This window comes from Oncorhynchus keta, unplaced genomic scaffold, assembly GCF_023373465.1.
Source record: "Oncorhynchus keta strain PuntledgeMale-10-30-2019 unplaced genomic scaffold, Oket_V2 Un_contig_204_pilon_pilon, whole genome shotgun sequence".
Taxonomy (NCBI): domain Eukaryota; kingdom Metazoa; phylum Chordata; class Actinopteri; order Salmoniformes; family Salmonidae; genus Oncorhynchus; species Oncorhynchus keta.
Genome location: NW_026282042.1, coordinates 208,070 through 225,000, shown reverse-complemented (window position 1 = coordinate 225,000; position 16,931 = coordinate 208,070). Strand labels below are relative to the sequence as shown.

General features: G+C 42.7%; 2 protein-coding genes and 1 long non-coding RNA gene across 53 annotated transcripts in view; 2 read left to right on the top strand and 1 right to left on the bottom strand.

Annotated features, from left to right (window-relative positions):
- The first annotated feature begins 2,539 nt into the window (after positions 1 to 2,539).
- On the top strand, positions 2,540 to 4,619 carry LOC127920753 (myoblast determination protein 1 homolog 1). Its single transcript, XM_052504773.1, has 3 exons — positions 2,540 to 3,275; positions 3,405 to 3,483; positions 3,789 to 4,619. Exons 1-3 carry the CDS (start codon positions 2,760 to 2,762, stop codon positions 4,022 to 4,024), a joined length of 831 nt encoding a protein of 276 aa, XP_052360733.1. The 5' UTR covers positions 2,540 to 2,759; the 3' UTR covers positions 4,025 to 4,619.
- A 1,784-nt stretch (positions 4,620 to 6,403) lies between these two features.
- The window catches only part of LOC127920758 (troponin T, fast skeletal muscle isoforms-like), a 37,291-nt gene continuing 26,763 nt past the window's right edge, over positions 6,404 to 16,931 (bottom strand). For both annotated transcript variants that reach the window (XM_052504777.1, XM_052504778.1), the window contains 4 exons: positions 15,925 to 16,037; positions 15,611 to 15,701; positions 13,190 to 13,230; positions 6,404 to 6,755 (listed from right to left, as the gene is read on the bottom strand). In XM_052504777.1, the coding sequence (XP_052360737.1) occupies positions 6,719 to 6,755; positions 13,190 to 13,230; positions 15,611 to 15,701; positions 15,925 to 16,037 (282 nt within the window). In that variant the 3' untranslated portion in view covers positions 6,404 to 6,718. The remainder of the gene's footprint in view (positions 6,756 to 13,189; positions 13,231 to 15,610; positions 15,702 to 15,924; positions 16,038 to 16,931) is intronic.
- LOC127920759 (uncharacterized) lies at positions 9,907 to 13,180 on the top strand. 50 transcript variants are annotated; one of them, XR_008107311.1, is made up of 7 exons: positions 10,078 to 10,208; positions 10,404 to 10,871; positions 10,911 to 11,222; positions 12,042 to 12,236; positions 12,430 to 12,507; positions 12,703 to 12,741; positions 12,818 to 13,180. It is a non-coding gene; the product is annotated as an uncharacterized LOC127920759 (long non-coding RNA). The 50 variants fall into 50 exon arrangements; XR_008107290.1 differs by having other exon boundaries at positions 12,042 to 12,275; XR_008107317.1 differs by lacking the exon at positions 12,430 to 12,507 and having other exon boundaries at positions 12,042 to 12,197; positions 12,586 to 12,741.

Genomic DNA, 16,931 nt, shown 5'->3' with positions numbered 1-16,931 from the left:
ACAGTCTGATAACTGATCAGAGAACCATGGAGATAGACAGTCTGATAACTGATCAGAGAACCATGGAGATACCATGGAGATAGACAGTCTGATAACTGATCAGAGAACCATGGAGATAGACAGTCTGATAACTGATCAGAGAACCATGGAGAGATACAGTCTGATAACTGATCAGAGAACCATGGAGATAGACAGTCTGATAACTGATCAGAGAACCATGGAGATAGACAGTCTGATAACTGATCAGAGAACCATGGAGATAGACAGTCTGATAACTGATCAGAGAACCATGGAGATAGACAGTCTGATAACTGATCAGAGAACCATGGAGATAGACAGTCTGATAACTGATCAGAGAACCATGGAGATAGACAGTCTGATAACTGATCAGAGAACCATGGAGATAGACAGTCTGATAACTGATCAGAGAACCATGGAGATAGACAGTCTGATAACTGATCAGAGAACCATGGAGATAGACAGTCTGATAACTGATCAGAGAACCATGGATATAGACAGTCTGATAACTGATCAGAGAACCATGGAGATAGACAGTCTGATAACTGATCAGAGAACCATGGAGATAGACAGTCTGATAACTGATCAGAGAACCATGGAGATAGACAGTCTGATAACTGATCAGAGAACCATGGAGATAGACAGTCTGATAACTGATCAGAGAACCATGGAGATAGACAGTCTGATAACTGATCAGAGAACCATGGAGATAGACAGTCTGATAACTGATCAGAGAACCATGGAGATAGACAGTCTGATAACTGATCAGAGAACCATGGAGATATACAGTCTGATAACTGATCAGAGAACCATGGAGATAGACAGTCTGATAACTGATCAGAGAACCATGGAGATAGACAGTCTGATAACTGATCAGAGAACCATGGAGATAGACAGTCTGATAACTGATCAGAGAACCATGGAGATAGACAGTCTGATAACTGATCAGAGAACCATGGAGATAGACAGTCTGATAACTGATCAGAGAACCATGGATATAGACAGTCTGATAACTGATCTCCTTTCATTCATTTGTCAACCATAATGATTTATTTTTTAATGTTTTATTTGTGATGAACTGGTTTACATACAATGAGGCTGCAATAGCCTTTATACAGAACAAATATACAGCATGGAGCGTTGCCAGACGTCTCTATGTCTAGAATATCCCTGCAGGCCGATTGGTCAGCCAACCCTAGAGAAGTGAGTGGTCACTTGGGATAGGATAGTGAAGTGGCCAACCAGTGGAGCCGCTGTGCCCCTCATCACCAGATCAAAGGACTAATTGACCCTTTGACACTCAACAGGGGAGTGGACAGACAGGACAAATGACAGATCCGTCTTCCTGCAGCAGTTCATTTCCTCCAGATGGAACTAGTCTGTGAACTATATTTGGAGAATGAAATTTCGATTTGTTGAAAAATGTTTACTGTCAAAAACTTCGTTTCCCGCCCGAATTAAGCACATTTATATCGACTCGATTTGCATCTAATTGTAACCAATTCGCAAATAATAGACATCCTTTTCGTTTGCAATAACACATTTACGTTAATATCATGATAATTAATAGTGCAGTACAAAATCGCCAAAATCGAATAAATGTATCAAATAAAACAATGATTTGCTCATTTACAGTAGTGACTTCATGGGCCACCAATGTGTTCATGGTCCTGACATGCAATACAGTGTGGTGAGAGAAAAACACGGTAAACGCTCTGCTCCAAAATATATGTGATCTCACTTTATCAATTGGTTATTGAACTATATCAGTGAGTGAGTTTGTGGTTGTGGTTATGTTTTGGCCTGAGCCTGCCCTTCTCCATGGGGTCGTCTCTTCACTGCGATCTAAACCCGTCCGTCTGTTGTTGGAACTGACTGATTGACTAACGGAACATCGTGCCACTCCCATTCAAACAGTGATGAGTCAATCCCTGTGTTAAATTCAAAGTGAAACCATAAAAGTAGCTGTCCTGTAAACGAAAGGGAATAGCAATGATTAATGGAAAATAACTTTAGTGTCTTATGTGTAACGGGAATCCACAGCAAAAAAATGCAAAGGAATAGAAATGATCAGGTTTAAGGAAAGATAAATGAAAGCGCATCTGGTGTGTTTTTAAGTAATGTTCAAAACGGGAAAATATGCTTACATTCAAACTGCTTCATTAAATTCATGTGGTTTTGACCACCTCGATCACATATGACCTGTACACTATTTCACAATGATTAGGCTTCGTTCAACATTTATCAACTAGGCTACTTCATTCAACAACAGCAAAACATGACTATTTCATAATGTCTTGCACATAATAACTATATTCATATCAGAAAGCATAACAGAATAAATATACACGTTGATTTTAAATTGTTCCAATGTTTTAACAAACAGTTTTCTTGAACTTTCTGACAGGCATGGTGAATCTCCTGACACTCCCTTCAGGCCTTCGCTCATTGGCCATCTCAGATAACAGTCCGGGTAAAGACACGCCCACTGGAGCATCAGGCCTCTTTATATGCAGCCCAGAGTCCTGGTTACGATCACGCCGCCAAGGGCAACCTCAGACTTCAGCTGCTAAAACTACACTGCGCCCCTTTACAGTGTCGCTGCGCTTTACCGTGGAACACGTTTATTCGGAGTGTTGGATGAAAACGTGCGCACTACAAATATTAGTAAATAGAAGACAGCTGAAGTGATCTCCGCCTAATCTCTTGGGATTTTGGCAGAACAGAACAGAAGAGTCACCATGGAGTTGCCGGATATTCCTTTCCCTATAACCTCTCCAGATGACTTCTACGACGACCCTTGCTTCAACACCAGCGACATGCATTTCTTTGAGGACCTGGACCCGAGACTCGTTCATGTGGGTCTCCTCAAGCCGGACGACCACCATCACAAAGAGGACGAGCACATCCGGGCACCGAGTGGGCACCACCAGGCTGGCAGGTGCCTCCTGTGGGCCTGCAAAGCCTGTAAGAGGAAGACCACCAATGCTGATCGCAGGAAAGCAGCTACCATGCGGGAAAGAAGGCGACTGAGCAAGGTGAACGATGCATTCGAGACACTGAAGAGATGTACGTCTACTAACCCAAACCAGAGGCTGCCCAAAGTGGATATCCTGCGGAATGCCATCAGCTATATTGAGTCTCTACAAGGCCTGCTTCGTGGGGCCGGACAGGAGGGCAACTATTACCCGGTGATGGATCACTATAGCGGGGACTCGGATGCGTCCAGTCCCCGCTCCAACTGCTCAGACGGAATGGTGAGAAACTGAACTGTCAAGAATTACGCAAGAATTACGCATGAATATTTTTGATCATATACGAGTGTTTGGTTGACACAAACATTAGCTGTTTTCAGTTTACTTATCGATATCATTGCTCTCTTTTAGATGGATTTCAATGGCCAGTCTTGTCCACCAAGACGGAGAAACAAGTATGATAGCACCTACTTCAACGAAGCACCAAATGGTAAGTGTTTTTTCCAAGTAATCAACACTCATAAACAGCGTCAGAGCTACAGGTTACGATGACCAATTTGTCATAATTCCGGAGTCTGAAATGGAACACAACCACACGGTCAATGTTGAGTATATTTGACCCAGTATATAAAACTCTTTAATTATGAATAAACAACATTTTCGTTTTGCTATGATGTGGTCTCTTTATCTGACTTCATTTGATTAGATTTTGATTGTCATAATTTTCAAACTAATAGTAAAACCCGCTACTTGTAATAAAAACGTCAAAAATTAATTCTCATATTTTATTTCCAGATTCCAGACACAAGAAGAACTCTGTTATTTCCAGTTTGGACTGCCTGTCAAACATCGTGGAGCGCATCACCACGGATACCTCTGCCTGTCCCGCTGTTCAGGACGGTTCCGAGGGTAGCAGCCCCTGTTCTCCCGGGGATGGTTCCATAGCGAGTGAGAACGGAGCCCCCATCCCGTCCCCGATCAACTGCGTCCCCGCCTTACATGACCCAAACACCATCTACCAGGTGTTGTGAATTCGGGTCGGTGGACTCTGCATACAGTAATTGTACATTCTTCAAAACACAACTTATTCCTTATGGGGAGAGAAAATGCCAAAGACTTGCCTAAGGTTGCTACAAGGCTACACACCAAAGAAGATCCGATACCGGCTTTGAAAGACAGAAAAAAATGACGGGTGTCCAATTTCTTAAAGAACCCTTGGTCTACATTGGATAATGTGTGTGTGTGTGTGTGAATGTATGTGTGTGAATGTATTTATACTTTAGTAAGCCTATGCTATTCTAAGATAGTACACGTCTGAATTCATATAAACGGATACCATTCTATTTGTGATCGACATAATTTAATTCAATTGATTATCTGTAATATGAACATTTCCAGTTGGCAAGGCGGAAACGCCGGAGATAAATGAATCCGGAAAGTGAGGACCATTTTGTATATGTGTAAATAAGAGCTGCTTTGCAAAAAAAACAAAAAACAACACACAGGAAGTGTTTGTAATCATATTTAATGTTGCTCTTGGATTGTTGTGTTAGATTTTTAACTTTATATTTATAATATCAAGAACGGAGTGAATTACATTTTAATAAATATATATTTATATAGAGATTGCATTTTCTATCATTATTTTTTCATTAACTAATTTTCGAAATGACATACCACTGTGCACGTGATATTAGGCGTATTATTTATAAAATGATTGATTCAACCTCGTAATTATACGCTCCATCCTTCTGATACCGAAATAACGGTATTTGAACACCACATTATCAGTAATATTGTTCACGAAAAAACAACGCATTGATCAGCAACAGGATTGGACCAATACACAAGTTTTCTCTCTGTCAAATGTAGTTAATTTCATCTGATTGTCATAAGGTCCCAGGACTTTGTCCTCACAGGGCATCTGAACACACAAAATACATGTGGATGATTTTCACAACGTTTTGGGTGTTTTATTTAACTTTTGTACATCTGTGGTGTTCCCGGTCATTAGAGATGAATTGGTGAGACTACAATTAGTGTATTAAACTGAGTTCAGGCACATGTCCATTCATCAGATGGACACACTTCCTCTCCCAGACCCCCACGTGCATGTGTGTTTGAACACACACACACACACACACACACACACACACACACACACACACACACACACACACACACACACACACACGCACACGCACACGCACACGCACACACACACACACACACCTCACTCCCCTTCTTGGCTTCCATGGCAACCCCCACGGAACCTTTCTCCAATAGAATCTTTCCTCCACGGAACCACACCTGTTGGCATTCTCACAAACAATCCCAACATTGTTTCAATAACATATAGAACTTTTCTCGCAGCTCTGATATATAAAGCTTTTTGAGGCCTTGCTCACAATTCATTCTGTGGCAGCACAATGACCAAACGCTATACTGTATGTGAGGCTCTTGATCATATCTTTGATCATGACACTGGTGAGGAGGAGAGAGTCCTGGTTAAACTTTGACACAAAATAGTCTGTGATAAATAGCACAATGTGTTTCATCTGAGTATTTGTTATAGTCTAAATAATCCATACATTATGCTTGTTTTACTCACAAACGAGTTGTATGAGCTCAGGTCAATGAGGCCTATAGGCCATAAATAGCAAATAGAAATCCAAAACTTGTAATGTTCACAAGAACTTAAGTTGATAAAAAATATCTAACACAACATTAGGTGATAATATATCTATTATTATGGATTTATAATCAGCTATAATGGGGCGGTTATTTTGGACCGGAAACACAGAATGAATTAACATGAAACAAACACAACAGGAGGGTTAAGAGCGTTGGGCCAGTAACTGAAAGACAGCTGGTTCAAACTCCGACATTCAAACTCCGAAATGAGCTTCTGCTAAATGATTTAAATGTAACATTAAACGAAAGCTATCACATTATGGGGGATTTTCAGAAGTTGGATAGATTCAACAAAATGTGTATTCGTTTTTATGGAATACATGATGACATTTAGCTAACGTGTATTTTCTCTTTGACATGTTTCGCTGTTAGGTCTATCGAATAAGCCTACTTAAAAAAAAAAAATTCGTATTTTTACAATTTCCGGTGTAATTAAATCTACGTTTATGATTTTACAGATAGCCTACAGTGAGGGATCTTACACATTCTCATAGAGAAATGACCAATAGGCTACATATTGATTTTGGATATCTGGATTCTAGAAAAAATATGTATTATTTGAAATTATGGAAGACTTGTAAACCCACCAGTGTTCGGCTACTGTCGCCTCATAAGAGTTTGCCCAGCCAAACTGTATTGCGCGATGTTAAAGTAAATAAAATGTGTTTTATTGTGCTGAGAAAACAGTTAACACACAACAGCAACACACACACACGAAGCGTCACTCTTTTTTATTTACAAAAAAAATACGATGAGAACCTAACAGTCTGGTGTGAGAGGACAGGACATGAGAACCTAACAACAGTCCGCTGTGAGAGGACAGGACATGAGAAGAATGCGACTGTGACAACATAATTCACATAATACGAAAGCAGACTGTAGGACATCCAGTGTATTTAGTCGGTTCCATGACGTGGGTCTAGCCGGGGTCTGGATGGCTGTTGCGGGCATAGGCAGTTGTCCCTGCCCGTACAGAAGTGGGCAGCATGGCGGACGCACGCCGGTGCTGAGGCCTCTGAGGGCGGCGCAGTTTACTTTCTGCGGCGGGCTGCGGCTCCCTTCTTGCTGCTGCAATGCGTCAACAGTGCAAACACACGTCAGGGGTCGTCCTGTTCTGTTATGTAGGTAATGCCCTCTAGTGTCAAGCATCGGCTTTAAACAGCAGCCAATGACATAGTCCCATTGATGAACCATAGTTATAATGTATGATTTATGTACATGATTAGGATAACAATACCACGTGTAAATTACAATATCCAGAATAGTCTATGGGCCCAACATTAATTCTGAGGTCAGGAGGCACTATTTTTACAACGTTATTACTACCGTGAGAGTAAATCGTATTTTAAAAGAAGCCTATCATACAAGGGGGAAAAAAAAGTTGTTTGATTTGATTATTTGTTCAAAATGTTGGACTATCTTTAAGCTATCCCAGAAACAGTGTTATGTTCAGTTTGCTATTGTAAAACACAGTAGATGTCCTGTTCAGTTTGTTATTGTAAAACCCAGTAGATGTCGTGTTCAGTATAATATTGTAAAACACAGTCGATGTCGTGTTCAGTATACTATTGTAAAACACAGTAGATGTCGTGTTCAGTTTGTTATTGTAAAACACAGTAGATGTCATGTTCAGTTTGTTATTGTAAAACACAGTAGATGTCGTGTTCAGTTTGTTATTGTAAAACACAGTAGATGTCCTGTTCAGTTTGTTATTGTAAAACACAGTAGATGTCGTATTCAGTTTGCTATTGTAAAACCCAGTAGATGTCATGTTCAGTTTGTTATTGTAAAACACAGTAGATGTCGTGTTCAGTTTGTTATTGTAAAACACAGTAGATGTCGTGTTCAGTTTGTTATTGTAAAACACAGTAGATGTCGTGTTCAGTTTGCTATTGTAAAACCCAGTAGATGTCATGTTCAGTTTGTTATTGTAAAACACAGTAGATGTTGTGTTCAGTTTGCTATTTTAAAACACAGTAGATGTTGTGTTCAGTATAATATTGTAAAACCCAGTAGATGTCGTGTTCAGTATACTATTGTAAAACACAGTAGATGTTGTGTTCAGTTTGCTATTTTAAAACACAGTAGATGTTGTGTTCAGTTTGCTATTTTAAAACACAGTAGATGTTGTGTTCAGTATAATATTGTAAAACACAGTAGATGTCGTGTTCAGTTTGCTATTGTAAAACCCAGTAGATGTTGTGTTCAGTATAATATTGTAAAACACAGTAGATGTCGTGTTCAGTTTGCTATTGTAAAACACAGTAGATGTCATGTTCAGTTTGTTATTGTAAAACACAGTAGATGTTGTGTTCAGTTTGCTATTTTAAAACACAGTAGATGTTGTGTTCAGTATAATATTGTAAAACCCAGTAGATGTCGTGTTCAGTTTGCTATTGTAAAACACAGTAGATGTCGTGTTCAGTTTGCTATTTTAAAACACAGTAGATGTTGTGTTCAGTTTGATATTGTAAAACACAGTAGATGTTGTGTTCAGTTTGTTATTGTAAAACACAGTAGATGTCGTGTTCAGTTTGCTATTGTAAAACACAGTAGATGTCGTGTTCAGTATAATATTGTAAAACACAGTATATGTGGTGTTCAGTTTGCTATTGTAAAACACAGTAGATGTCGTGTTCAGTTTGCTATTGTAAAACACAGTAGGATGTCATTTTGACCAGTGTTAGCTAGTTTTAGTCACACTCACACATTTAGATGTAGTTGACTGACCATGCTGCAATACAATGTCAAGCTAATGCAATACTTACCTCTGTTATATCAGATGGCAAACTATAGATATTTAAAGTGTCCCATCGAGACAAACCAGCTCAGGGAGAGAACCATATACAGTAATACGATAAGTATATTATTTGTCATCCTTGAAGAATGAAAGTTCTCCACATGTGACTCATCCACCCAGACTCAGACAGAAAGACTCATCCACCCAGACTCAAACAGAACGACTCATCCACCCAGACTCAAACAGAACGACTCATCCACCCAGACTCAGACAGAAAGACTCATCCACCCAGACTCAGACAGAAAGACAGAAAGACTCACTTCCTATTGACATATTATAGTGTTGAGACTCACTTCCTATTGACATATTATAGTGTTGAGACTCACTTCCTATTGACATATTATGGTGTTGAGACTAACTTCCTATTGACATATTATAGTGTTGAGACGCACTTCCTATTGACATATTATGGTGTTGAGACTCACTTCCTATTGACATATTATAGTGTTGAGACTCACTTCCTATTGACATATTATAGTGTTGAGACTCACTTCCTATTGACATATTATGGTGTTGAGACTCACTTCCTATTGACATATTATGGCGTTGAGACTCACTTCCTATTGACATATTATAGCGTTGACCTCACTTCCTGTTGACATATTATAGTGTTGAGACTCACTTCCTATTGACATATTATGGTGTTGAGACTCACTTCCTATTGACATATTATGGCGTTGAGACTCACTTCCTATTGACATATTATAGCGTTGACCTCACTTCCTGTTGACATATTATAGTGTTGAGACTCACTTCCTATTGACATATTATAGTGTTGAGACTCACTTCCTATTGACATATTATAGTGTTGAGACTCACTTCCTATTGACATATTATAGTGTTGAGACTCACTTCCTATTGACATATTATAGTGTTGAGACTCACTTCCTATTGACATATTATAGTGTTGAGACTCACTTCCTATTGACATATTATAGCGTTGACCTCACTTCCTATTGACATATTATAGCATTGACCTCACTTCCTTTGCCTCTGAAGCAGCCCTTACAGTACATGGACAACAACACAGAGCCATACTGTATAGAACTAGGGTTCCTGATGTGGACGTTACAGTACTTCTCACTGTTGTATCACACGATGATGATCATCATTTGATGGAATCGACCGTAGAGAAATATTGTTAAAAACCTCTCCTGTGGTACGGTCGAGACAAGTCACTCATTATTGGCTGGTCTCGTAAGGTGGATGGTGTTTCAGGGGTTCAGCGACGGAATCATTTGAATGTTTTTACTACGCACGACACTTCAGTATTTTTTTCAATCGCCTACCATTTTTTGCAAAAACAAAATGTCCGCCTTGTAAACCTGTTCCAGGGACATTTTGTGTGCTTCTTAGTACAACAGTCGTGCCTTAGTGTTGCAGAAATGAGCCGTATAATGTTGACCAACATAACTCTTTGTCAAGCTCTCGTTATACGGGGTGGCAGGGTAACCTAGTGGTTAGAGCGTTGGACTAGTAACCAGCAGGTAGCCTAGTGGTTAGAGCGTTGGACTAGTAACCAGCAGGTAGCCTAGTGGTTAGAGCGTTGGACTAGTAACCAGCAGGTAGCCTAGTGGTTAGAGCGTTGGACTAGTAACCAGCAGGTAGCCTAGTGGTTAGAGTGTTGGGCTAGTAACCAGCAGGTAGCCTAGTGGTTAGAGTGTTGGACTAGTAACCAGCAGGTAGCCTAGTGGTTAGAGCGTTGGACTAGTAACCAGCAGGTAGCCTAGTGGTTAGAGTGTTGGGCCAGTAACCAGCAGGTAGCCTAGTGGTTAGAGTGTTGGGCTAGTAACCAGCAGGTAGCCTAGTGGTTAGAGTGTTGGGCTAGTAACCAGCAGGTAGCCTAGTGGTTAGAGCGTTGGACTAGTAACCAGCAGGTAGCCTAGTGGTTAGAGCGTTGGACTAGTAACCAGCAGGTAGCCTAGTGGTTAGAGTGTTGGGCTAGTAACCAGCAGGTAGCCTAGTGGTTAGAGTGTTGGGCTAGTAACCAGCAGGTAGCCTAGTGGTTAGAGTGTTGGACTAGTAACCAGCAGGTAGCCTAGTGGTTAGAGTGTTGGACTAGTAACCAGCAGGTAGCCTAGTGGTTAGAGCGTTGGACTAGTAACCAGCAGGTAGCCTAGTGGTTAGAGTGTTGGACTAGTAACCAGCAGGTAGCCTAGTGGTTAGAGCGTTGGACTAGTAACCAGCAGGTAGCCTAGTGGTTAGAGTGTTGGGCTAGTAACCAGCAGGTAGCCTAGTGGTTAGAGTGTTGGGCTAGTAACCAGCAGGTAGCCTAGTGGTTAGAGTGTTGGGCTAGTAACCAGCAGGTAGCCTAGTGGTTAGAGTGTTGGACTAGTAACCAGCAGGTAGCCTAGTGGTTAGAGCGTTGGACTAGTAACCAGCAGGTAGCCTAGTGGTTAGAGTGTTGGGCCAGTAACCAGCAGGTAGCCTAGTGGTTAGAGTGTTGGGCTAGTAACCAGCAGGTAGCCTAGTGGTTAGAGTGTTGGGCTAGTAACCAGCAGGTAGCCTAGTGGTTAGAGCGTTGGACTAGTAACCAGCAGGTAGCCTAGTGGTTAGAGCGTTGGACTAGTAACCAGCAGGTAGCCTAGTGGTTAGAGTGTTGGGCTAGTAACCAGCAGGTAGCCTAGTGGTTAGAGTGTTGGGCTAGTAACCAGCAGGTAGCCTAGTGGTTAGAGTGTTGGGCTAGTAACCAGCAGGTAGCCTAGTGGTTAGAGTGTTGGGCTAGTAACCAGCAGGTAGCCTAGTGGTTAGAGCGTTGGGCTAGTAACCAGCAGGTAGCCTAGTGGTTAGAGTGTTGGGCTAGTAACCGGCAGGTAGCCTAGTGGTTAGAGTGTTGGGCTAGTAACCAGCAGGTAGCCTAGTGGTTAGAGTGTTGGGCTAGTAACCAGCAGGTAGCCTAGTGGTTAGAGCGTTGGGCTAGTAACCAGCAGGTAGCCTAGTGGTTAGAGCGTTGGACTAGTAACCAGCAGGTAGCCTAGTGGTTAGAGTGTTGGGCTAGTAACCAGCAGGTAGCCTAGTGGTTAGAGTGTTGGGCTAGTAACCAGCAGGTAGCCTAGTGGTTAGAGTGTTGGGCTAGTAACCAGCAGGTAGCCTAGTGGTTAGAGTGTTGGACTAGTAACCAGCAGGTAGCCTAGTGGTTAGAGCGTTGGACTAGTAACCAGCAGGTAGCCTAGTGGTTAGAGTGTTGGGCCAGTAACCAGCAGGTAGCCTAGTGGTTAGAGTGTTGGGCTAGTAACCAGCAGGTAGCCTAGTGGTTAGAGTGTTGGGCTAGTAACCAGCAGGTAGCCTAGTGGTTAGAGCGTTGGACTAGTAACCAGCAGGTAGCCTAGTGGTTAGAGCGTTGGACTAGTAACCAGCAGGTAGCCTAGTGGTTAGAGTGTTGGGCTAGTAACCAGCAGGTAGCCTAGTGGTTAGAGTGTTGGGCTAGTAACCAGCAGGTAGCCTAGTGGTTAGAGTGTTGGACTAGTAACCAGCAGGTAGCCTAGTGGTTAGAGTGTTGGACTAGTAACCAGCAGGTAGCCTAGTGGTTAGAGCGTTGGACTAGTAACCAGCAGGTAGCCTAGTGGTTAGAGTGTTGGACTAGTAACCAGCAGGTAGCCTAGTGGTTAGAGCGTTGGACTAGTAACCAGCAGGTAGCCTAGTGGTTAGAGTGTTGGGCTAGTAACCAGCAGGTAGCCTAGTGGTTAGAGTGTTGGGCTAGTAACCAGCAGGTAGCCTAGTGGTTAGAGTGTTGGACTAGTAACCAGCAGGTAGCCTAGTGGTTAGAGTGTTGGGCTAGTAACCAGCAGGTAGCCTAGTGGTTAGAGTGTTGGGCCAGTAACCAGCAGGTAGCATAGTGATTAGTGTTGGACTAGTAACCAGCAGGTAGCCTAGTGGTTAGAGCGTTGGACTAGTAACCAGCAGGTAGCCTAGTGGTTAGAGCGTTGGGCTAGTAACCAGCAGGTAGCCTAGTGGTTAGAGTGTTGGACTAGTAACCAGCAGGTAGCCTAGTGGTTAGAGTGTTGGACTAGTAACCAGCAGGTAGCCTAGTGGTTAGAGCGTTGGGCTAGTAACCAGCAGGTAGCCTAGTGGTTAGAGCGTTGGGCTAGTAACCAGCAGGTAGCCTAGTGGTTAGAGCGTTGGACTAGTAACCAGCAGGTAGCCTAGTGGTTAGAGCGTTGGACTAGTAACCAGCAGGTAGCCTAGTGGTTAGAGCGTTGGGCTAGTAACCAGCAGGTAGCCTAGTGGTTAGAGCGTTGGACTAGTAACCAGCAGGTAGCCTAGTGGTTAGAGTGTTGGGCCAGTAACCAGCAGGTAGCATAGTGATTAGTGTTGGACTAGTAACCAGCAGGTAGCCTAGTGGTTAGAGCGTTGGACTAGTAACCAGCAGGTAGCCTAGTGGTTAGAGCGTTGGACTAGTAACCAGCAGGTAGCCTAGTGGTTAGAGCGTTGGACTAGTAACCAGCAGGTAGCCTAGTGGTTAGAGATTATTCATTATTAGGACATGCATCAGATCAGATTATCATACTGTCTGTCTCTGAGGAGTGGGTTTTGGTCCCAAAATGGCACCCTATTCACTATATAGTGCACTACTTTTTATCGGAACCCTATGGCCCCTGGTCAAAATGAGTGCACTATATTCGAGAATAGGGTTCCAACAGGGAGGCAGACAATGACTGGGAGAGGAAGGAATTCTGAGGGAGTGGGAGGCAGCAGTACTTACTGTTTCTGAAGCTCATCAATACGATTTCTGAGAGAGATGACCTGAAAACAACACAGGAGCGTGTTTAAACCAATCAGAAGCAGCAGGGAGGTTGCCAGTGGGCGTTACATTTGACCCATGACTTCTGGGTCATTAGCGACACCTTTAAAGAGACAGCAGCAGTCCTGTTGGAACGACCTGTTGGGCTGAGGTGGGAAACCAAGACTACTCTCACAGACACACATACCCACTACAGCACTAGTGGACTAGTGTCTGGATCGGCACAGTCAATATCTTCACAAGGGTTTGTAGTTGATCTGATGTCATTAAATCACAGGAGGGGAGGTCGGCTCACACTAATACTGACCGGAAAGGAGCGAATCAAATGGCATCAAACACGTGTGTTTAATGTATTTGATTCCAATCCAACCATCCTTCTCCAGCAATTACCACCATTTCCTCCCCAATTAAAGTGTTGGACCAGTAACCGAAAGGTTGCAAGATCAAATCCCAGAGCTGACAAGGTAAAAATCTGTCGTTCTTCCCATGAACAAGGCAGTTAACCCGCAAGTCCCCGCAGCAATGTTCCAACATTTAGTGGAAAGCCTTCCCAGAAGAGTGGAGGCTGTTATAGCAGCAATGTTCCAACATCTAGTGGAAAGCCTTCCCAGGAGTGTGGAGGCTGTTATAGCAGCAATGTTCCAACATCTAGTGGAAAGCCTTCCCAGCAGAGCAAGAGGCTGTTATAGCAGCAATGTTACAACATCTAGTGAAAAGCCTTCCCAGGAGAGTGGAGGCTGTTATAGCAGCAATGTTACAACATCTAGTGAAAAGCCTTCCCAGGAGAGTGGAGGCTGTTATAGCAGCAATGTTCCAACATCTAGTGGAAAGCCTTCCCAGCAGAGTGGAAGCTGTTATAGCAGCAATGTTCCAACATCTAGTGGAAAGCCTTCCCAGGAGAGTGGAGGCTGTTATAGCAGCAATGTTCCAACATCTAGTGGAAAGCCTTCCCAGAAGAGTGGAGGCTGTTATAGCAGCAATGTTCCAACATCTAGTGGAAAGCCTTCCCAGAAGAGTGGAGGCTGTTATAGCAGCAATGTTCCAACATCTAGTGGAAAGCCTTCCCAGAACAGTGGAGGCTGTTATAGCAGCAATGTTCCAACATCTAGTGGAAAGCCTTCCCAGGAGAGTGGAGGCTGTTATAGCAGCAATGTTCCAACATCTAGTGGAAAGCCTTCCCAGAAGAGTGGAGGCTGTTATAGCAGCAATGTTCCAACATCTAGTGGAAAGCCTTCCCAGCAGAGTGAAGGCTGTTATAGCAGCAATGTTACAACATCTAGTGGAAAGCCTTCCCAGCAGAGTGAAGGCTGTTATAGCAGCAATGTTCAACATCTAGTGGAAAGCCTTCCCAGCAGAGTGAAGGCTGTTATAGCAGCAATGTTCCAACATCTAGTGGAAAGCCTTCCCAGCAGAGTGAAAGCTGTTATAGCAGCAATGTTCCAACATCTAGTGGAAAGCCTTCCCAGCAGAGTGGAGGCTGTTATAGCAGCAATGTTCCAACATCTAGTGGAAAGCCTTCCCAGCAGAGTGAAGGCTGTTATAGCAGCAATGTTCCAACATCTAGTGGAAAGCCTTCCCAGCAGAGTGAAGGCTGTTATAGCAGCAATGTTCCAACATCTAGTGGAAAGCCTTCCCAGCAGAGTGAAGGCTGTTATAGCAGCAATGTTCCAACATCTAGTGGAAAGCCTTCCCAGCAGAGTGGAGGCTGTTATAGCAGCAAAGGGAGGGGACCAACTCCATATGAATGCCCATGATTTTGGAATGAGATGTTGGACGAGCAGGTGTCCACATACTTTTGGCCACGTAGTTTATGTATCTACTACAGATTGCCCCTTCAAATTATGTGGAGAGAAAATAAATCTAAAAAAAATATATATATATATACAGTGCCTTGCGAAAGTATTCGGGCCCCTTGAACTTTGCGACCTTTTGCCACATTTCAGGCTTCAAACATAAAGATATAAAACTGTATTTTTTTGTGAAGAATCAACAACAAGTGGGACACAATCATGAAGTGGAACGACATTTATTAGATATTTCAAACTTTTTTAACAAATCAAAAACTGAAAAATTGGGCGTGCAAAATTATTCAGCCCCCTTATGTTAATACTTTGTAGCGCCACCTTTTGCTGCGATTACAGCTGTAAGTCACTTCGGGTATGTCTCTATCAGTTTTGCACATCGAGAGACTGAATTTTTTTCTGTTTTGCAAGGAGGCCGAATACTTTCGCAAGGCACTGTATATATACTTTTTTATTGTATTAAAAAAATACTTAATTGAAAAGTGAATTGACTCCAACCCTAATGTATAATAACGGTCATGTTGCATATTATCTCTATGGAAGAAGGACATTAAAAATGTAAATGTATAAAATCACTCACCTCATACTTCTGCCTCTTGAGTTTCTCAATGTGTTCATACTTCTCAGACTCCAGTAGGTGCATCCACTCCCATAGATCCTTGGCCTTGTCCCTGCAAAGAACAACACATTCAGGAGGTTGGCTCAAAAACTGCACATTTCTGTGATCTGACAATGACAACAGCGAAAGGAAGTATTGTCATAGTCTAGAGATGTCTACAAGGAATATTCTAGTTCCTCTACAACTATGTCAAAGGGCTCAGGTTCAGGACTCTGCCTCTTTTGACTAACACAGAAACAAACATATCCACGCTCCCACCGAAACTAACATCTTACTTTAGCTTGTCCTCGTTCAGATGGTCGATGTTGAGAGGTTTGCGTCGCTCCGCTAGGATCTTCTTCTTCTTCTCTCTCTCAGTCTGCTTCTTACCTCCTCTCTTAGTGTCGGCCTGGGGAGGTGACAGAGCAACAGCAACAGGTTCAGAGACACACACACACATAGGGAATATAGCCTGGCTGCCCATCCACATCACTCAGGCCCAACGCCACGGCCACTAATGTTTCTTCTGGATCTCTTTGAGTAAGCGAACACATTCTGACCCGTTCTGATTGGTCCCAGAAACCGATGGGTTGGGACAGAGCTGGCCTACACGGATAAATGAATCGCGTCATTTTTGACATCAGCACAAACGACTTCTAGGACGGCAGGTTCAGACAGGTGAATGGGGCGATCGATAGAACAACGTAATTAAATTCAGGATGAGTCGTCAGGCAATGGGAAATAAGGGTGGGGCCATTTCAGATTTCGTCTAGGTCTGTGTTGAACAAGAGCTTCAGAGCTACAGTTCTTAATGACAAACAATCTGTAACATCAATCATGTGACATCTCTCTCTCATTATCTTCCAATCATGTGACATCTCTCTCTCATTATCTTCCAATCATGTGACGTCTCTCTCTCATTATCTTCCAATCATGTGACGTCTCTCTCTCATTATCTTCCAATCATGTGACGTCTCTCTCTCATTATCTTCCAATCATGTGACGTCTCTCTCTCATTATCTTCCAATCATGTGACGTCTCTCTCTCATTATCCTCCAATCATGTGACGTCTCTCTCTCATTATCCTCCAATCATGTTACGTCTGTTATTATCTTCCAATCATGCGTCTCTCAGTATCCTCCAATCATGGAACCATTATCTAATCATGAAGCATCTCACTAATTATCCTCCAATCATGTGTTTCTCAGATCCTCCAATCAGGTTGTTATGTGATGCGTGTGATGAACCATAGGTGAAGCATCCACTAATTACACCTTAAAAGGTGTTTCCAGAAGACCAGGTT

Bases quoted from the DNA above. Each gene is read 5' to 3' on its own strand.
- LOC127920753 (XM_052504773.1), top strand. From the start codon at position 2,760: ATGGAGTTGCCGGATATTCCTTTCCCTATAACCTCTCCAGATGACTTC. The intron at 3,276-3,404 runs GTGAGAAACTGA...GCTCTCTTTTAG, and splicing joins CCAACTGCTCAGACGGAATG to ATGGATTTCAATGGCCAGTC. The intron at 3,484-3,788 runs GTAAGTGTTTTT...TTTTATTTCCAG, and splicing joins CTTCAACGAAGCACCAAATG to ATTCCAGACACAAGAAGAAC.